We start from the raw sequence: 17965 nt of genomic DNA on the forward strand, positions 1-17965 counted from the left end.
ATTCCCACCACCCTTCTGAGTAATACCCCTCCCCACCTTCTCACTATATAGAAGGGTCTGGAAACTTCTGTTTCAGTGTATCTGAAGAAGTGTGCATGCACACGAAAGCTCATACCAAGAACTGACTTAGTTGGTCTTTAAGGTGCTACTGGAAGGAATTTGTTTTGTTTTGACTATGGCAGACCAACACGGCTACCTATCTGTAACTTTTCTTTAATGGTCCCCCATGGCTCAGACGCACAACCCATATCCACCGGAAGCCATGCACGTTCAGTCTTGTGGGTCCAATTTAGTGCAACTCCCAGCCAGCTCAAGCTGTTGAACTTCCAGTGCCCACTGAAGACGTATCTTATTCCACCAAACATTTTAATCGAAGTTAGTGTTGGACTAGGATCTAGGTGAGACCAAGGTTCAAATCCTCACCCCCTTGGCCATGATGGTCACAGGCTGACCCGGGGCCAATCCTTGCCTCCCAGCCTCATAGGGTTGTTGTGGGGATTTAAAAAGGGGGGAGAAAACCATGTGCTGCACCTTGAACCCCTTGGAGGAAAAGGTGGGGTAGAAATGTAATGAATAAATAAATAACTGGGTCTGATTTTAGAGTTCTGACCGATTTTTACCTTTTCTGTAATGCGTGTCATGCACACCACTTGTAGGGTATCAGAATATAAACAGTATAGATAAATAGAATACAAACCTTTTGAAATCTGAAAGTTCGTAATATAGATTATAGAAGATGCAATGTGCCCTTCAGTGATTATATGTGCACCAGGACCCCAAAAACTGTGCAACAGCCAGATTGTTTAAATACTTAACAGTTTTATTTTAGGTTTGCTATCCACACACAAACAGCAGAGACCAACACATAGTATACATGGTATACACAAAGCAGCCAGTACAATAGGCATTTCCATCCTTTTGCTGTATATCTTGCAAAAGAATCATATCTTTAACAAAAATTAAAAGCCCCTCCCTTCCCAAACACACTGCAATGGGCAAGGATGTCAGTGCTGCATAGTTGATGGAAACCAACCATTTTGATAAAGGGAAGCCTCTGAAGCCATCAAAGGCTGGATTACTGGGCATGGCAGAAGACAACAGTTTTTTTAAAAAAACCAGCACAAATTAAAATGCATTTTCAGAGAAGTCAGAAAGTCAGTTTGAAGTCTGTACAAGTCACAGATGTGATATCTGCATTACAGAATTAAGAGCACATCCTTCTGTCTCCCCCAGAGAGCTGTAGTTCTGCAAAAGGGTGAGATTTCTATTCGAGACTCCTCCACGCCAAACTACACCATTGCAAGTAAATTTGCAAGGTGTACTAACCCATCATGCCACATGTAACTCTGCTACTCCTTTGTGGTTCTTTTCCTTACTCTTCACTGGCAGACAGGCAAGCAACTACTTGCAAGCCTGGTAAAACTGATATAAATGCAATGTACACCTGTGGTGTACAAAGACCTAAAGCCTAAGGTAAGGTACATGTGGCCTCTCAATGTTATTGGCCCCCTATCTGTGATTATCCTTGGCCACTGGCCAAGCTGGCTGGGACTGATAGAGTCCATCAACATTTGGAGTACTACAGGTTCCCCATCTCTGTCATCTAGAGCTGTACTAATATGTTTTGACAGGTGTAACTGGTTGCCCACAGGGACAGCCAGGTCTAGAATTTTGAGGGCCTAGCTCTAGTACTTTGGCCACATGGTGCTTTTAGAGAAGAATGTCAACTGAAACCATTTTGCCCCACCCAGTGACTTTCCCAATGTCCTCCATGTTGTAAATATATATATACCTGATACTTTCACAATTTTTTTCTTCTCAGCATCTATAGAAGAAAATAAATAAACCCAGAAGTTCTGATCCCATTCTCAAGTTCTTTGTCTATCGCTGCAGATCTCTTAGTTTCAATGGAACACACCAAGCGTGTGAGGACAAGCAGAATATCAGGCCCAGCGACCTGAATTCACAACCTCTCTTAATATATAATTCCATTTTACAACCTTGTAAACACTCGGTTAAGGAAGAAGTGGGAATGCCACTGTTTTTAGTCAACAGAAATCCCCATCCCCAAATACCATAGAATCAGCACCATTTTGAAATCAAGCGTGCCTCTATTTGCTACATGTGGCAGAGAAACAAACAAAGTGGAAGGGACTCTATCAAGATGATGAAGGGTATGGAAACGAAGCCTTATGAGGAACACTCCCATGAGGGAGTTGGGCATGTTTAACTTGGAGGTGACTGAGAGGTGATATGATAGCCGTTTAGATATTTGAAGATGGCTGACTATCACATGGGAGAGGGAGCCAGCTAATTTTCTGCTGCTCCAGAGAGGAGGACCTGAACCAATTGATTCAAATGATAAGAAAGGTGATTCCAACTAAACCTCTGGTGCTAAGAGCTGTTCAGCAGTGGAATGGGCCACCTGGGAACATGGTGGATTCTCCTTCATTGAAGGTTCTTAAACAGAAGTGGAGGTGGGGCTATCTGTCAGGGATCCTTTCACTGTGGTTGCTGCATTGCAGCAGGCTGGACTAGATGAACCTTGGGGGTACCTTCCAACTCTACAATGCTATGAAAGCTATTGACCACCTTACCTCCAATGAAAATAACTTGGAGAGAAAGGTGGTGTTGATTCACCCATTTGCAGACAGATGAAAAGGCACTAGCAGAGTTGAACTGAAGGGCATAGGGGCACTAAGACATGGATGGGCAAAAGGCAGGTTGACTGGGAGATCTCTGGCTGATTTGCTGTTTAACAGCAGCAACAATTTTTTATTGGGGGGGGGGGACTGCCATTCCCTAGAATTTCAAACCAGGGCTTCTCCCAGTCCACTTTGGAGTTGCCAGGGATTGAACCTGGGACCTTCCACATGCCAAGCAGATGCTCTACCACTAAGCTATGGCCTCTTGTCTCATGGTAGGAACAAGCACGCAATTCTCACTATAAGGGAACAACCATAGCATTACTGCCTGGAGAGTTAAAGACGAAAACCTTAAGGTGCAATATCACACTAATAAGCTCCAGATATCAGAAGTGGAGTAATGGGGACCACCTCTTCAGTATATCCTTAGTATAATGGTTGACTTAGCCCCAGGCATCAAAGCAGCTGTAAATATCCACCTGACCGTATGATTTCCCCCTTCCCTGCAAATTGTTCAAGTAGCACACAAGGATGGCTGCAGGAAACTCAGTTTGGCCCTTAAAGATTTTTCATGCACAGTACAAAGTCAGCTTGGCAAATATCCAGAGCACTTCAGAGAAAGAGGCGTTCAGATTCACAGGTATTTTGCAGAGGCTTACTGCAATCTCTGGAAATACTCATAATACAGCAATGAATTTGGAAGAGGTGTGGCTTATGAATAACTCCTAAGAAGAGAAGAATCTGGGTTTTCTCACTCCATTGTGCATGTGTTGGAGAGATAAAATGCCCCCTCAAACTGCTATAGGGGTTGTTCCAAGGGAAATAGGCAACAAACAAATGGTTTACTTCAACCAAGAAAGACAAAAAAGAATAGAAAAAGAGGTCAAGCACCATTTAAACCTACACGTTTGGCCCGTAAACATGAACAGAAGTAAAGCAACCCATCCATCGTCAGCCCTGCACAGAAGCCGGAAAGCAACAAGGGGGTGGGAATTTCTAGAGACCCACAACGCATCAGGGCTGGTCGGCCTTGGAGGTACCTTACTGTACCGGTTGGAAAGCCTTGCATTTTGCTGTGGGTGCAATGGTAATCCCTTATGGTCCTTTACAATGGGAGGGTGATGGGTCCTCAATAGGAGATGACCCCTTTGTATTTCGGAATAGGCTGGGGCCATGACTCTAAGGAACGGCCGCCATTGTCTCTGGTCCATCTTGGACGGCAATTTCTCTCAATCTCCGATCTTGCCTTTCTACTTCATGACTGCAGGTTGCACCACGCGAGGCAGAGATTGGGTGGTTTGGCAGCTTCGAGGTAGTTGTTTATTCCTGCTTCACCACTGAGCGCCCAGATCGTCAAACCCTTCTACTCAGCCCCTTCTCATTGGCACTCTCCCTTGCTTGCTCTCATTCTCTCTCTCTTTCGGCCCATTCAGAATCCTTTAGTTCGTCCAAACTATGTAACAGATCCCACTCCACTCAATCAACTCCCTTTTCCCGCCTTCCCTCCCCCCGGAGGCTATTTTTGTTTCTTTTTTTTTTTACAGTTTCAGCCACTTGATCGTCAAGAGCCAGAATTATGCTCACTAGGCCTTGGTCAATACAAGGGTCCAGCCCGGTCAGCACGGCCTCAGGGTGCAAAAGTCCAGCTCCTGTGGCTTCTTCCTGAGGTTGCAGCGGTCGCGGGGCAGCAGGACAGCCCCCCTGCCCATGCACTTCAGCATGCGTCGCTTGAAACCCCGGCCACATGTTTTTGAGCACGGCGACCAGGAGGAGGCCTCCCACACCGGGCAGGGGTCCCCACATATCCTGATGTCAGTGGGCCGCTGAGTGGCATCACACGCAGAGGCTGCCTGGCCAAGGGCATCGCGACACTGCACCATGCGCTTCTGCAGCCCATTGCCACAGGTGACCGAGCAGTCCTCCCAGCTGGTGGTGGCCCACTTGTAAGAGGGGCGTTTGTAATCCGGCCTGCCAGGATCAAGGCGGTTGGAGAGGGTGAGGATGCTGTTGGTGAGGACCGGTGGGCGCTTCCCATCTTTGCGGTATGAGGACTTGTCCTCCCTGCTTTCTTTGGGCAAGTAGAAAGAGTAGCGGACCCGAGGTGGGGTCATCTTCCCCACGGACAACACTTCCACCGTCAATGGTTCCTGGATGGGCATAAAGGCTTGGAGGCTCTCCACAGCTGTCCCGGTTCCACTGTAGCGCAACACGCTCCCCTTGACCATCAGGTCCCTCTCTACCGCCGAGACGATGAAATGCCCATTCAGGAGGTATTTGCCGTGCCCGTTTTTCACAGCCAGGTAGTTGTCATCACTGACCAAGCCCTTGTAGCCCCGCTGCCGGATGTCAATGCTGGAAGCTCCTGCTGGGATGAGCACCACAAAGTTGTAGCCATGCCTGGATGGGGGGGGGAGAGAGATTAGATGTGATACAAGTTAGCAAGTTCACACAGCATAGGGCTTGCATGGAGTGCAGAATTCAGTCTCAGAACATCTCAGGATGGAAGCCTTTGAGCCACCTGGGCCCAGAATTAGCAACAGCATCCTCAAGCAGTTGATGGGAAGCCTACTGTGAGCCTTTGGTGTCAGGAGGGTGACACCACACATTTAGAGCACTATGATACTACTTTAAACAGTCATGGCTCCTTCCCACTCAAAGTATCCTGAGAACTGTCCTTAGTTCATGGTGCTGAGAGTTGTTCGGAGACCCCATCACAGAGCTGCCATTCCCAGAGTGGTTTAACAATCAATCCCTCTTTGCAGGGAACTCTGGGAACTGCAACTCTGGGAGGGAAATAGGGGTTTCATAACAATGCCTAGCAAACCACATCTTCCAGAATTCCCTGAGGGAAGCCATGACTGTTTAAAGTAGCATCATAGCACATTAAATGTATAGTATGACTGTCATTCTAGGGCATTGTGGGAAATTTAAATCAAATCTCACCTTCCAGTGCTAATCAGAGGACCACTGCCTGCCCTCCAAGAGCCCCATAAGAGGGCATCAGCTGAAACTGGCCTTGAAACCAGCACTTCCCTTCTAAACTAAATGTCGATGGTCATTTTGCAACATAAATTGCGCCCTCTCTAAGAAAGCTTAAAATAAACATACAGAAGATGTCTTGAGCTGGGCAGCAATAGTAGTCAATGTGGCTTTGCAACTCCCACCATCCCTGACTGGATGCAGCTGGTGGGAGTCCAACAGCATCTCCCCACCACCCCCAACTCTAAATGTTGATGCTTATTCTCCATTATTCAAATCTAGCCTCCTATGGACTGAATCAGACATTTGTTGGGTGTAGCTCTGTAATGTCTACAGAAAGCCCCCCAGGATCTCAAGCAGGGCTCTTTCCCAACACTTTCCCACAGCTCAGGGGCAGAGCATCTGCTTTGCATGCAGAAGGTCTCAGATTCAATCCCTGGCATCTCTGGGTAGGGCTTGGAGAGCTGCTGCCAGTCAGTGTTGACATCCCTGAGCTAGATGGACCTATGGTGAGACGTGACATAAGGTGGTTTTCTACACTGCATGCCAGAGATCTGACCTCAGTCTATCTGCACGCAAACTGGGTGCTGCCCCACTTAGCTGTGTCTGCATTCCTCTCTCTGGAAGCAGGCAGAGGTTTTTAAAAAAGAAGTTCACTCACATGGGTTTGGTGAACAAGCCGGAGACCTTCTTGCAGGTCTTGTTGTCTCCGCCACACACGCCACATTTGTCATACTTCTTTTTGGAGCCCAGTCTCCCATCGCATCCAGCCTTGATACATTTGCCCTGGACGCACAGCGAGGTGGAATCTGGAGAACATGGCGTGCCATCCACCACCTGGGCAGATAAAAGTACGTACTTATTAGTGCAACACATAGTTAAACAGGAGGCAGTAGTGGCCACCAACCTAGGTACTACCTAGTACTAGCCATGCTCTACTTCCTGGTTGGGGGCACCAATGCTTCTGAAGACCAGTTGCTGGAAATCACAGGAGGGGAGAAAGCTCTTTTACTCTGGTCCTACATGTGGGTTTCCCACAGACATCTGGTTGGAAGGCAGGTATGCTATTATACTCCCCTTGAAAGAATGGCACCATGACCAGAACTAGTCCTGAACAATAGCAGAACCCAATGCACACTTGTACTGGAATGCAGAATGCCGATTTTCCACCCATGAAGATGGAATGGTTTGGGACACACCTTTTATGTTGTGTTTGCATTCCAGTACAGCTGTACCAAATGTGTGGGGTTAAGGGCAAGTGAAGCATCGCTAGGTTGTGGGTAAGGTAAAGGTAAAGGGACCCCTGACCATTAGGTCCAGTCGTGAATGACTCTGGGGTTGCGGCGCTCATCTCGCTTTATTGGCTGAGGGAGCCGGCGTACAGCTTCCGGGTCATGTGGCCAGCATGACTAAGCCGCTTCTGGCGGACCAGAGCAGCGCACGGAAACGCCATTTACCTTCCCGCCGGAGTGGTACCTATTTATCTACTTGCACTTCGACATGATTTCAAACTGCTAGGTGGGCAGGAGCTGGGACCAAACAACGGGAGCTCACCCCGTCGTGGGGATTCGAACCGCCGACCTTCTGATCAGCAAGCCCTAGGCTCTGTGGTTTAGACAATGGTTCTCTGGCAATCGTTCTTTCCAGTTATTAATTCTCATTGGTTCGTAGTTGAAGGTTTGCGGAAACACATTATCACTGATTCAATTTTGCACTGCATATCATTCCCCTTCCCTCCCTGCTCAAGCCAACTCTGCAAACAGCCTTTGCCCTCACATCGGCCTTCCTCTCCCAATTTACCAAAGAGACCACGGTTTGGGATCCCAGTGTGGGATGTAAACACAGGTGCAGTCAATGACAACATTCCTAGAGTGTACATGTTAGAACATGGGGAGGGATGACTGTCTAGCAAGTAGGTAAACTTCCTGGGGACGGACTTCCTCCGCATGTGACCAGAGGTGGGTGTGGCCTCACCTGTTCAGGTAAATGATAAAATCACAGGGCAGGCAGCCATCTCTCTCTCTCTCATCTTCATCTTCTGAAGGAGCAACATGCCCTCTTGGCTCTCAGCCAAGAGAGGACAGTACTATCTTCCTATAAGATAGATTCTAAGTGTATGTAACCTTTTTAAAGCTGTCTGCCTTCTGGGATCATATTGTGAACAGAACGTGAGTAAACTCTTTTATACTTTTATAAAGACTGTGTCATGTCTTGTATTTTAAGAGGGAACAAAAGGGGAAATTACCAGAGTAATTATTATAGAGGTTCTAGCGAACCTGTGCAAGCGTTACCGTTGCGAACTTAAAGGGGAATGTCTATAAACTCTGCTGATATTTTGGGAACTTGTTAGCACAAGTTGGATAAGGATATAATTAGTCAATATATCCTCTCCTGCACCCCAGAACATTCCCACACCCAGCTCACCTTTGGAGCCAAGACGTAGAAGTACCCGGTTCCATTCGCTCTGCAGATCAGCTTACACTTGTCGCGAGGAGACACTCCAGAATACTTGGGGACCCAAGAGACTGTGGCCGTGAGCCGGTTTGTGCTGTGGTTGTAGCCATTGAAAGCCTCACACTGCTCTTCCCGAAAGCTCTTCCCAGGGACTGTGTGAAAACAATTTCATGCAGTTAAAAAAAGAAAAAGAAAGAACCCTTTGGGACTGATTCACACATGCAAACAAGTTATCAGGTTATGCCATCATGTAGCGACTCTCCACTGAGTGTCAGAGCCATCCCCAGTGTTTGACGTTCTATTTCACCTGCCATGTCTATTTCACACATGCTCACGATTACAGGCAGTAGTTGAGAAAACTCTTTGAGGCTTGTGGCCCTCCAGATGTGGTTGAACTACAATACCCGTCATCTCTGGCTATTGCTATTGCTTGCTTGGGCTGATGGGAGCTGGAGTTGTCCAAAGGAACAAAGGAAGTTTGCCTTATATTAACTCAGACTGTTGGTCTATTGGGTTTAGTATTGCCTACACAGCTCTTTCAGGCAGAAGTGTTTCCAGCCCAGCCTGGACTCTCCAGGGGTTGAACCTGGGTCCTTCTGCACGCAAAGAAGATGCTCCGTCACCTCCCTGCCCTTGATTTAGGGTCTCCTCCAAGTGACCATTGTTTTGAAGAAGGCAGGTCACTTTGCTGCATGCATTATATGATGGAGGTTACACTTGAAGGAGGGCCAAAGTCTCATAAAAGAAGCATGTTGTATAAATGAGTTTACATAGGGAGAGCAGGGATACAAGAACCTGTTGCCCTCCAGGTGAAGTTGGATTCCAGCTCCCATCAGCCCCGGACAGCGTGGCCCAATGGTCAGAGTCTGGTATTTAAGGTACAGTTTGGAATGACTGCAGGGGACCAACAAAGTACTGAGTTTTGATATTGTTATAATTCAGCTACTATTAGGGGAATATTGGAAAACTAATAAAAATTTATTTGGAAAAAATAGCACTGAGTTTCATTTCCCATATATTTTTAATATGAGAAATCATATACTATATGTTTGCTTTTACTATATCCTGTTCTTGTGATTTATTTCCCCCCATAAGTCTCTCATCCAGGATTTGCCTGTCTCGTCATCTGCTTAGATCAGGGGTCTGCAACCTTTAAGACAAAAAGAGCCACTTGGACCCACCCGTTTCCGAAGAAAAAAAAACTGGGAGCCGCAAAACTCGTCATTATAAAAATAACTTTTTTGTCACTTTTTTATTATTTCATTGTTTGACCCCTCAGAATTACTCCTCCTCATAGAAATAAACGTTAAATTAACAAGTTACCTTTTTGTGTGTGTGTGTTCTTCACTCCCCTTCAAAACAGTGACCAGCGTACATGCCCCCTTTCAATGCAGTGACCAGCGTACATGCCCCTTACAATGTAGCGGGCGGGCGGGAAGGTGACGTCGGGACGGTGCGTGACTAACGCATGCACCGCCCCCATGCGACGTCACAGCCAGTACAGCGCCCGCCACAGTGGGGAGTGTCGGGCGCACAATGCGCCTCCTCTCCTCGCTAGTATCCGCCCCGGAGCCGCAACAAAGGTGTAAAAGAGCCACATGCGGCTCCGGAGCCGCGGGTTGCAGACCCCTGGCTTAGATTCATCGGTGCTTCAGCCTCAGATATTTATTAATTATTACTATTATTACTGAATCACTCTTCTTCAAACATAGTGCAGGGCAATGTACAACAAAATTAAATAAGTACTTAAAACAACTGCAAATTGAAAATACGCATATAGCAACAGTCACAAAAAGTTCAGTCCACACATTGCTGTCCAGTGACAGGCATTGTCAATCATCAGGTGGTGGTGGCAGCAGAAGCTGGTGCAGGTGGCAAGAAGATGCTCCAAAACCAATCACTGGCTCCACCCAAGCTGCAGCCTCAGATGGTCTCAGACCATTCGCTGGCTCTCAGCCAGGATCACCCCTTTGCAAAGCTCACCTGAATCAGAGCAGGGGTCCAGACTGCAGGAGCGGTACTTCACTCTCACTCCTTCACAGTACTTCCCTTCATTGGCAGGGGCCGGGTTGTTGCATTCCCGCTTTGCCAGCTGGACTCCTCCGCCACAGGTCCGAGAGCACTGGCCGTAGGGCGCCCATTTCCCCCAGTTGCCATCCACCTGCCAAGGCACACCGCAGAGAGGCAGACGTGAAACCCACAGCTAACGCCGCAGCTTAATTATACTCATCACATTTCTACTTAGGATTTATCACTAGCCTTGATAAAAACAACAACAACAACAACAACAACAACAACAACAACAACAACAACAACAACAACATGAACTTTGTATGCCATGGTTTGCTCAAGGCATGTTAGGCAAGAAAAGGCTATCTTTTGAGCATGTGCAAAACACCTTTCTCTGTAGTCAGTAGCTTCAATAATATTATCTCCTGCTCTACAAGTAAAGGACAAGAGAGAGAAGCCAGCAAGCAATTAATCAAATCAGTTGTGCATGCAGTGCCCAACAATTCAGTCTTGCATTGTATTGATGGGTAACATGTGGCCCCCTTCAGATGTCAGACTCCAACTCCCAACAGACGCAACCAGCACAACCAATGACCAGGGGATGATGGGAGTTGTAGTCTAGCAACACCTGGAGAGCCACAAGTTCCCCATCCTTCATCCAGATATGGCCACACTTGTGGATGACATGACATGCAGTGCTATTTTTCTTGAAAAAGAGGTGCCAGAACTTATCATGAACACCTGACAGGTGCCAGAACTGAGTGAAAAAGCCCTGATGGCATGCAATTATGAAAATTCATTATGTAATTAAATCAACATGTAATTAATTTAAACCCTTGCGATGGGCTAAAATAGTACTCTGGTACTCTGGATGATGGTGCTGATGCAGTCACTGTACAGTGGTATGTTGGTTTGCTAACTTAAACCGTTCCGGAAGTCCGTTCTTAAACCAAAGAGTTCTTAAATCAAGGCATGCTTTCCCATAGCAGTGGGGGACTCAATTTACAAATGGAACACACTTAACAGGAAGGAGAACATGTTCTGCTTCCAAGGCAAAGTTCACAAACCAAAATGCCTACTTCCAGGTTTGCAGTGTTCTTAATCCAAGTTGTTCATAAACCAAGCTGTTCTTAAACCAAGTACCACTGTAAAAGTCTGTAGATGGCAAGCATCCTCTCCAGTAGCACCCCTTCTTCCTCGCACAAGAGGCAATGCCTCTTCTGATGCCTGCCTGCTAAGGCACAAGCATGCAACACTGCTTTGTGCCGGGAAACTGTTTTTATTCCAGTGGAAATGTGACCAATTGATCCATCAACCAATCTGCTTCAACCTTCATTGTGTGCCTCTCCAACAAAAATAAGGCACATGCAACGTGGAGCAAGGATAGAGATCAGCACTGCACAAATTGCAATCTGCTCTCGCTGCTAAGCATCCCAAACATACAATGGCAAAAAAAAAAAAGCGGAAAGAAAAGGGATAGGTTTCTAGCATCACTACCTCTGGGGAACCCCTTCATGCAGAACTCGTGAACTCCTTGATTCTGTGCAAGCATGCAGTTAATACTGGGTGGAGAATTCAGCGCTTTGAGAAGCTCAGCTTTTAGGGTTTGTTTGTTTTTGTTTGTTTGTTTAAAGCAAGTTTCTAGCTGTTACGCCTGTAAAAGAGGAAGCGTGTCAGTGATGGCCGGTGAAATCTCAGAAGGCTGTCAAAGATTCAAATTCTCTAAAGCCCTCGGCTTAGTCAATGGAAGAGGTTAAGATGCGTTTCACACATGAAACAGATGTGTTTACATGATTTAGAGCTTTGTAACGCATAAGTCTAGACCAGGGGTCAGCAAACTTTTTCAGCAGGGGGCCGGTCCACTGTCCCTCAGACCTTGTGGGGGGCCGGACTATATTTTGAAGGAAAAAATTGAATTCCTATGCCCCGTAAATAACCTAGAGATGCATTTTAAATAAAAAGGACACATTCTACTCATGTAAAAACACACTGATTCCCGGACCATCCGCGGGCCGGATTAAGATGGCGATTGGGCCAGATCCGGTCTTCGGGCCTTAGTTTGCTTACCCATGGTCTAGACCTCCACAGATATCAGCCCTCCCCAAGCCACATCCTCAGTATGGAGCCAACAGGTACTCACCCGGTACTTACTGATGTTATGCCTCTCGACACAGACACCCTTCAGGCAGAACCTCCCTTCTCCACAGCTGGTGCCATCTGCCCAAGGGAAATGGCGCGTCTGGCACATGATGTGTCCCCGTGCCTTCCCTGTGCACCACAGCTTGGTGCAGTACTGCATGTATGGGCAGGGCTTGGAGCCCATGCCAAAGGCCAGTTCACACTGCTGGTTGAGGTTGTAGTTGGAACCAGGGAGGTCTTCGGGCAGTGGGATGGGCTTGGTGGGTTCATCCAAGAGGCAGTCGCCTGGAAGAGGGAGGGAGAGGAGGGGAACGGGGAGGGAGTCAGCAAAAGAGAGACTTCATAGATTTTGACTGCTTCCCCAAGTAAGTAAGTTACCACATTCCTAAACACTTTGGCTTCCTGCCAAACTCTGCTAACGCCTGCACACAGCTCCATTGGATGTGTGTCACAGATGTCGTACAGAACAGCTCCCAGAGAGACTGTACAGAAAATCAGATGCACTTTCAACATGATCATGAGACCTGCGGGTATATGGCGGTATATAAATTCAACAAATGATGATAATGATGATGATCAAGGGCTCTATTCCGCCTTGGTCAGAATACCTGAAGACCTGAAATACTATGTCCTGTTCTGGCGCCACAGTTTAAGAAGGATGTTGACAAGCTGGAAGCTGTGCAGAGGAGGGTGACCAAGATGGTCAAGGGTCTGGAAACCAAGCCTTATGAGGAACGTTTGAGGGAATTGGGTATGTTTAGCCTGGATGAGAGGAGAAATGCATAGCCATATTCCGATGAAGCAAGCTTGTTTTCTCCTGCTCTGGAGGCTAGGACCTGAAGCAATGTATTCAAGTTACAAGAAAGGAGATTCTGGCTAAAGATCTACCCACAAGATCTACCCACCCGGGAAGAATGGCAGATGAAAGTGATGGACTATATGGAACTGGCGGAAATGACTGGCAGAATCTGAGACCAAGTTGAAGAGTTGGTGGAAGAAGACTGGAAAAAAATTAAAGTTTATTTACAGAAACACTGCAAAATTAAGGAATGTTAGAAGGATGTTGGAATGAAGTAATGTGGTTTTAGCAGAAATGATATAAAGGATTAGGTAAAAATTGATTTTTTAATTAGAGAAAGACGAGAATGTAAAATTACAGTATATTAAGATAAATTATTAGGATAAAAACAAAGCTGGAAAGGATTTGCTGAAATATCTAATTGAACTAGAATACAAAAAAGGGAGGTGTGAGGAGGTCAAGGAAATAAGCAAAGGAAAGAAAGTTATGTAAAGTTTGAGCTGTTTTTTTCCTCTTTTTTTCTTTTTTCGAATTGTTTTGTATTTTTGTATTGTATTTTCTGTATTTTTTCTTTTTCTTCTTTTTTTGTTTTTTCTAATTTTCTCTTTGTAATCTTTAAAATTTGAATAAATATTATTTTTAAAAATCTGAATAAATATTATTTTTTAAAAAAAATGAAACTAAGGCGGAGGTTCCTGCATGAGGAACCACCTGAGAACTCTAGGAACCTCTCCTTGAATTCCATTAAAGATGAGCTACAAAGGAAATAAATCAAGTGCATTTTAAAGGTGACAGTCCATATGGAACTTGCAGTCTCAGTCGAGGGAACTCTGCCCTAAATTGCAATTCTAGCTCAAATAAATAGATTGCTCAATCCAGAGACGGCCAGTTCCATCTTGGGGTGAGTCTGTTTCTAAAAAAAATATATCCCTGATTTGTTTTTATTTTTTTTAATGGCAAACCTCGCATCGTCAAGAAGAGGTTTTGGGATTGTATGTCTCTCTGATGCAACAAAATGTCATGTTTTGAATCATCATCTACAAAATGGAGATGGTACAGACCTCGAAGGACTATACCACCTACAAACATGAATTGGAGCTGGCAGAAAAAGCGTCAGGGGAGCCAGCTCCCCATTCCCACTCACATGCACAGTCACCAAAGCCCAGACTGAGTTTTGTAAGGACAAGCCCAGCAAGGCCTTCCTTCCAGGAACAGGTAAGGCCTTCCTTTACTGCAGCACTTTCAACCAACTGGGTCTGCTAATACGCTTTCCCCCATCTGCTCATTGCTTACTTGTCCATTTTACTTTTATAACATTTTAAAAAATAAATAAATAGGTTATTATTTGATCTGGCGTTTTCTGACTTGCAGTACAGTGGTACCTCGGGTTACATACGCTTCAGGTGACATACGCTTCAGGTTACAGACTCCGCTAACCCAGAAATAGTACCTCAGGTTAAGAACTTTGCTTCAGGATGAGAACAGAAATCGTGCGGCGGTGGCAGGAGGCCCCATTAGCTAAAGTGGTGCTTCAGGTTAAGAACAGTTTCAGGTTAAGAACGGACCTCTGGAATGAGTTAAGTACTTAACCCAAGGTACCACTGTATTATATAGTATACTGCTTTGGACATCTGTATTGGAAGGGGATGTAAAAATCTCACGAATTAAATTAATGTAGGAAGGCTTCAAAAACCAGTGAAACAGAGCTGTCGTAACACAATTTGGGGGGTAGGGCATAACACAGCTGTTTCAAGCAGCATCCAAGTTTTGCATTTTAAAAGACTTGCAGCCCTCCCGGTATAAATTGTTTAACAAAACCAGAGGAGCAGGCCAAGTCATCTAGGTCAGTTCTTGATGACTCCAACCTGATGACTCCAACCTTGGAGGCAGTTGGACTGAAGCCTCTCTGACATCCCTTGTTCTCTAGGCCCATCATTTGCTGAGGCCTCATGCCTCACACTCATTAAAAGCAGAGCCACACCACCATTTTGACCGTACAATAACATGATAGTGATGTACAGAACTCACTGGAGAAGTTCCCCTAGCCTTGATAAAAGGTTTTGATTGACCGGCAATGTCTCAAATGTTTTTTCTCAAGCAAGAACCTTCAGATTCACTTTAGGCAAAATCCTTTGGCAATTCTAATCCCAGGTCCCAGCAACTTTGCTCAATAAATAAAGGCTTCCTTCACCAGCTCTGAGATTCCCAGCAGTGCTGGCAAGGAACAAAGGATGGCACGCAAAGTGTACAGTTTGAACAACAATATGCATTCATATTTTCTGTGGACCAAAGTCTGTAGAGATCTGCAGAACCCTTCTGGGAAATTTTGTTTGTCTTACTGAAATGGTTGGGTGCTTCACCTGAGCAGGAGACTCCAAAATCCATTGGGGGCTTTATCTGAGGAGGAACCTCCAATATCCACCTTAAAATTACACTTTGGGCAAAATTCAGCAGCAACTCTATAGAAAGGTGGTGCCTTATATGTCAATCTTCCCGGCAGCTTCTGGCCAAATGGTGGTCTGGAGGCAGGAGGCAGAGAGAGACTTGCACTCATATCAAATGCCATGACTGAATGACAACCAAGAGGCTGGTAGGACTCAGTTCACTAGTGGTGGAACAAATGCTGCACTCGGAGGCCTCCATATGTTTTCTCTTCATAAGCTCCAGCCTTCATCATTGCTAGGGAGAAGAATGGGAACTGTGGAGCAGAAGCTTTGGCCTAACCAATCTCCTTGGTCTTCCAGACATGCCATTCCACTGCTATCCTTCAGGCCTGGAAGAACGCTCTTATAAGCTCCCCTTTGCCTCCTTGTTTGTGACTGAAACTATTTAGCATTCACTGCTATGGACGCCCAGCAAATTTCAAAGTAAGGTACCTCCTAATTCTGGCTAGCTTTGACAACAAAGCAGTACACAGGGTGGCACCCGGTCCTGGCACCCAAATGCCTCCTTCACTCGCCCCTTTTCACCTACCTACTCCCTATCCCCTGCTCACCATGTCCGCTGTCCAGGAAGTCGGTGATGATGGCAGCGCTGCAAGCCGACCAAGGGCTGATGCGGTCAATCTGGATAAGAGTGGGCGACATCATGTGGTTGGTCCTCAGCCTTCCAAAGACCTCCTCACAGACCTTCACGTTGTCATGGGGCATGTTGAACACGTGTCCTAGAAGGAGAAACAGTTGTCATTTGAAAACCACGGAGAGTATCTCCAGCAGCCTTTGGGCAATGAAGTTCACAGTGAACCAAGGTGTCCAACCAATCACCTCTCCAGTGATTTCACGCTGAGCGTGGAATCTAAATTATTTGGTCAGCCACAGGGATGGAAGGATCTGACAATTTCAATTCTCTCCGTTTCTCATGTTTCCATTCTTAAATTCCCACGCTTCTACGGCAAGTTGCATTTTTTTAAACTTAAAAAAATATTCTTACATATTAGTGCAAATGTCTCCTTATAAACATTTATTTATTTATTTATTTATATTTTTAATAAAAATGTCAAAGCAGGGTACAGCATGTTAAAATCAATCAATCAATAAAACATTAGCCGGGTGATGTTCCTCCGGTCTCATGAGTGGGGCTTGTGGGATGTAAACACAGGAGCAGTCAATGACAACATTCCTAGAGTGTACATGTTAGAACATGGGGAGGGATGTCTGTCCAGCAAGCAGGTAAACTTCCTGGGGACGGACTTCCTCCGCATGTGACCAGAGGTGGGTGTGGCCTCACCTGTGCAGGTAATGATAAAAGCACAGGGCAGGCAGCCACTCTCTCTCTTGCCTCTTGCCTCTTGCCCCTTGCCTCTCTGCCATCTTCATCTTCTGAAGGAGCAACATGCCCTCTTGGCTCTCAGCCAAGAGAGGACAGTACTATCTTCCTATAAGTGCATGTTTCTAAGTGCATGTAACCTTTTTAAGCCTGCCTACCTTCTGGGATCATATTGTGAACAGAACGTGAGTAAACTCTTTTATACTTTTATAAAGACTGTGTCGTGTCTTGTATTTTAAGAGGGAACAAAAGGGGAAATTACCAGAGTAATTATTATAGAGGTTCTAGCGAACCTGTGCAAGCGTTACCGTTGCGAACTTTAAAGGGGAATGTCTATAAACGCTGCTGATATTTTGGGAACTTGTTAGCACAAGTTGGATAAGGATATAATTAGTCAATATATCCTCTCCTGCACCCCAGAACATTCCCACAAAGGGTTATGGGCCCCAGTATTGCATATTTCTGCGTATTTTTGAAGGATTGCGTTGGATTGTGATTTTGAATTGAGTAGTATTTTTCTGAGTTAACTTCCTGGTAAGCACATGGTCCTTTGTTCCATTGTGCAGTGGGGATTAAGCAACCCCCCCCCCTTCCCTCAGAGTTCACAGTGACCCAAGGCAGTGAAGATTTGTTTTGAATTTTGAGATTTTTGAGATTTTGATTTTAAAATTTTGAGAAATTTTGAAATTTTGAAGAATTTTGAAATTTTTGGATTTTAAGATGGCTAGAGCAGCTTTTGATAGTGATGCAAAGCTAGGAATGCCTGTGCTGAATGAACACAATTTCATACACTGGAAGCAGCGCTTGATAGCATGTTTAGATTATAAGCACATTTTGGAAGCTTTAAACCCTCAACCTACGGGATCGTCTGAGGAAGCTTTAGCCAAGATAAGTGCTTGGAAACGCATGAACAGCGAAGCTAGACACATAATTTTGAGTGGACTTCGTGATGAGCAGCTATCATTAATAAATAGTACAGATGATGCATCTCAAATCTTAAGAGATATTGAGCGCGTGTATGGAGAATCTAGCATAAACTGCTTCAGAAACCTGGTGTGTAAATTAACCAGAGTGAGGATGAATTCAAAAGAGGAATTCACAGAGCACATCAACAAGTTTACTGAGATTATTCAAAGAATTGATCTGACTCCCAAAGCTTTTGATGAAGATACAA

The 17965-nt window shown here is 45.5% G+C and overlaps 1 protein-coding gene across 1 annotated transcript in view; it reads right to left on the reverse strand.

The window, feature by feature from the left end:
• Positions 1-799: 799 nt before the first annotated feature.
• ADAMTS15 (ADAM metallopeptidase with thrombospondin type 1 motif 15) overlaps positions 800-17965 on the reverse strand; it is a 47327-nt gene continuing 30161 nt past the window's right edge. Inside the window, exons 3-8 of the mRNA XM_081843082.1 lie at positions 16022-16189; positions 12229-12512; positions 10062-10239; positions 8049-8230; positions 6286-6461; positions 800-5042 (exon numbers count right to left, since the gene is read on the reverse strand). Coding sequence (XP_081699208.1) covers positions 4262-5042; positions 6286-6461; positions 8049-8230; positions 10062-10239; positions 12229-12512; positions 16022-16189 — 1769 coding nt within the window. The 3' untranslated portion in view covers positions 800-4261. The remainder of the gene's footprint in view (positions 5043-6285; positions 6462-8048; positions 8231-10061; positions 10240-12228; positions 12513-16021; positions 16190-17965) is intronic.

The sequence above is a fragment of the Podarcis erhardii genome (assembly GCF_964252035.2).
Source record: "Podarcis erhardii genome assembly, chromosome: 16".
NCBI classification, from domain to species: domain Eukaryota; kingdom Metazoa; phylum Chordata; class Lepidosauria; order Squamata; family Lacertidae; genus Podarcis; species Podarcis erhardii.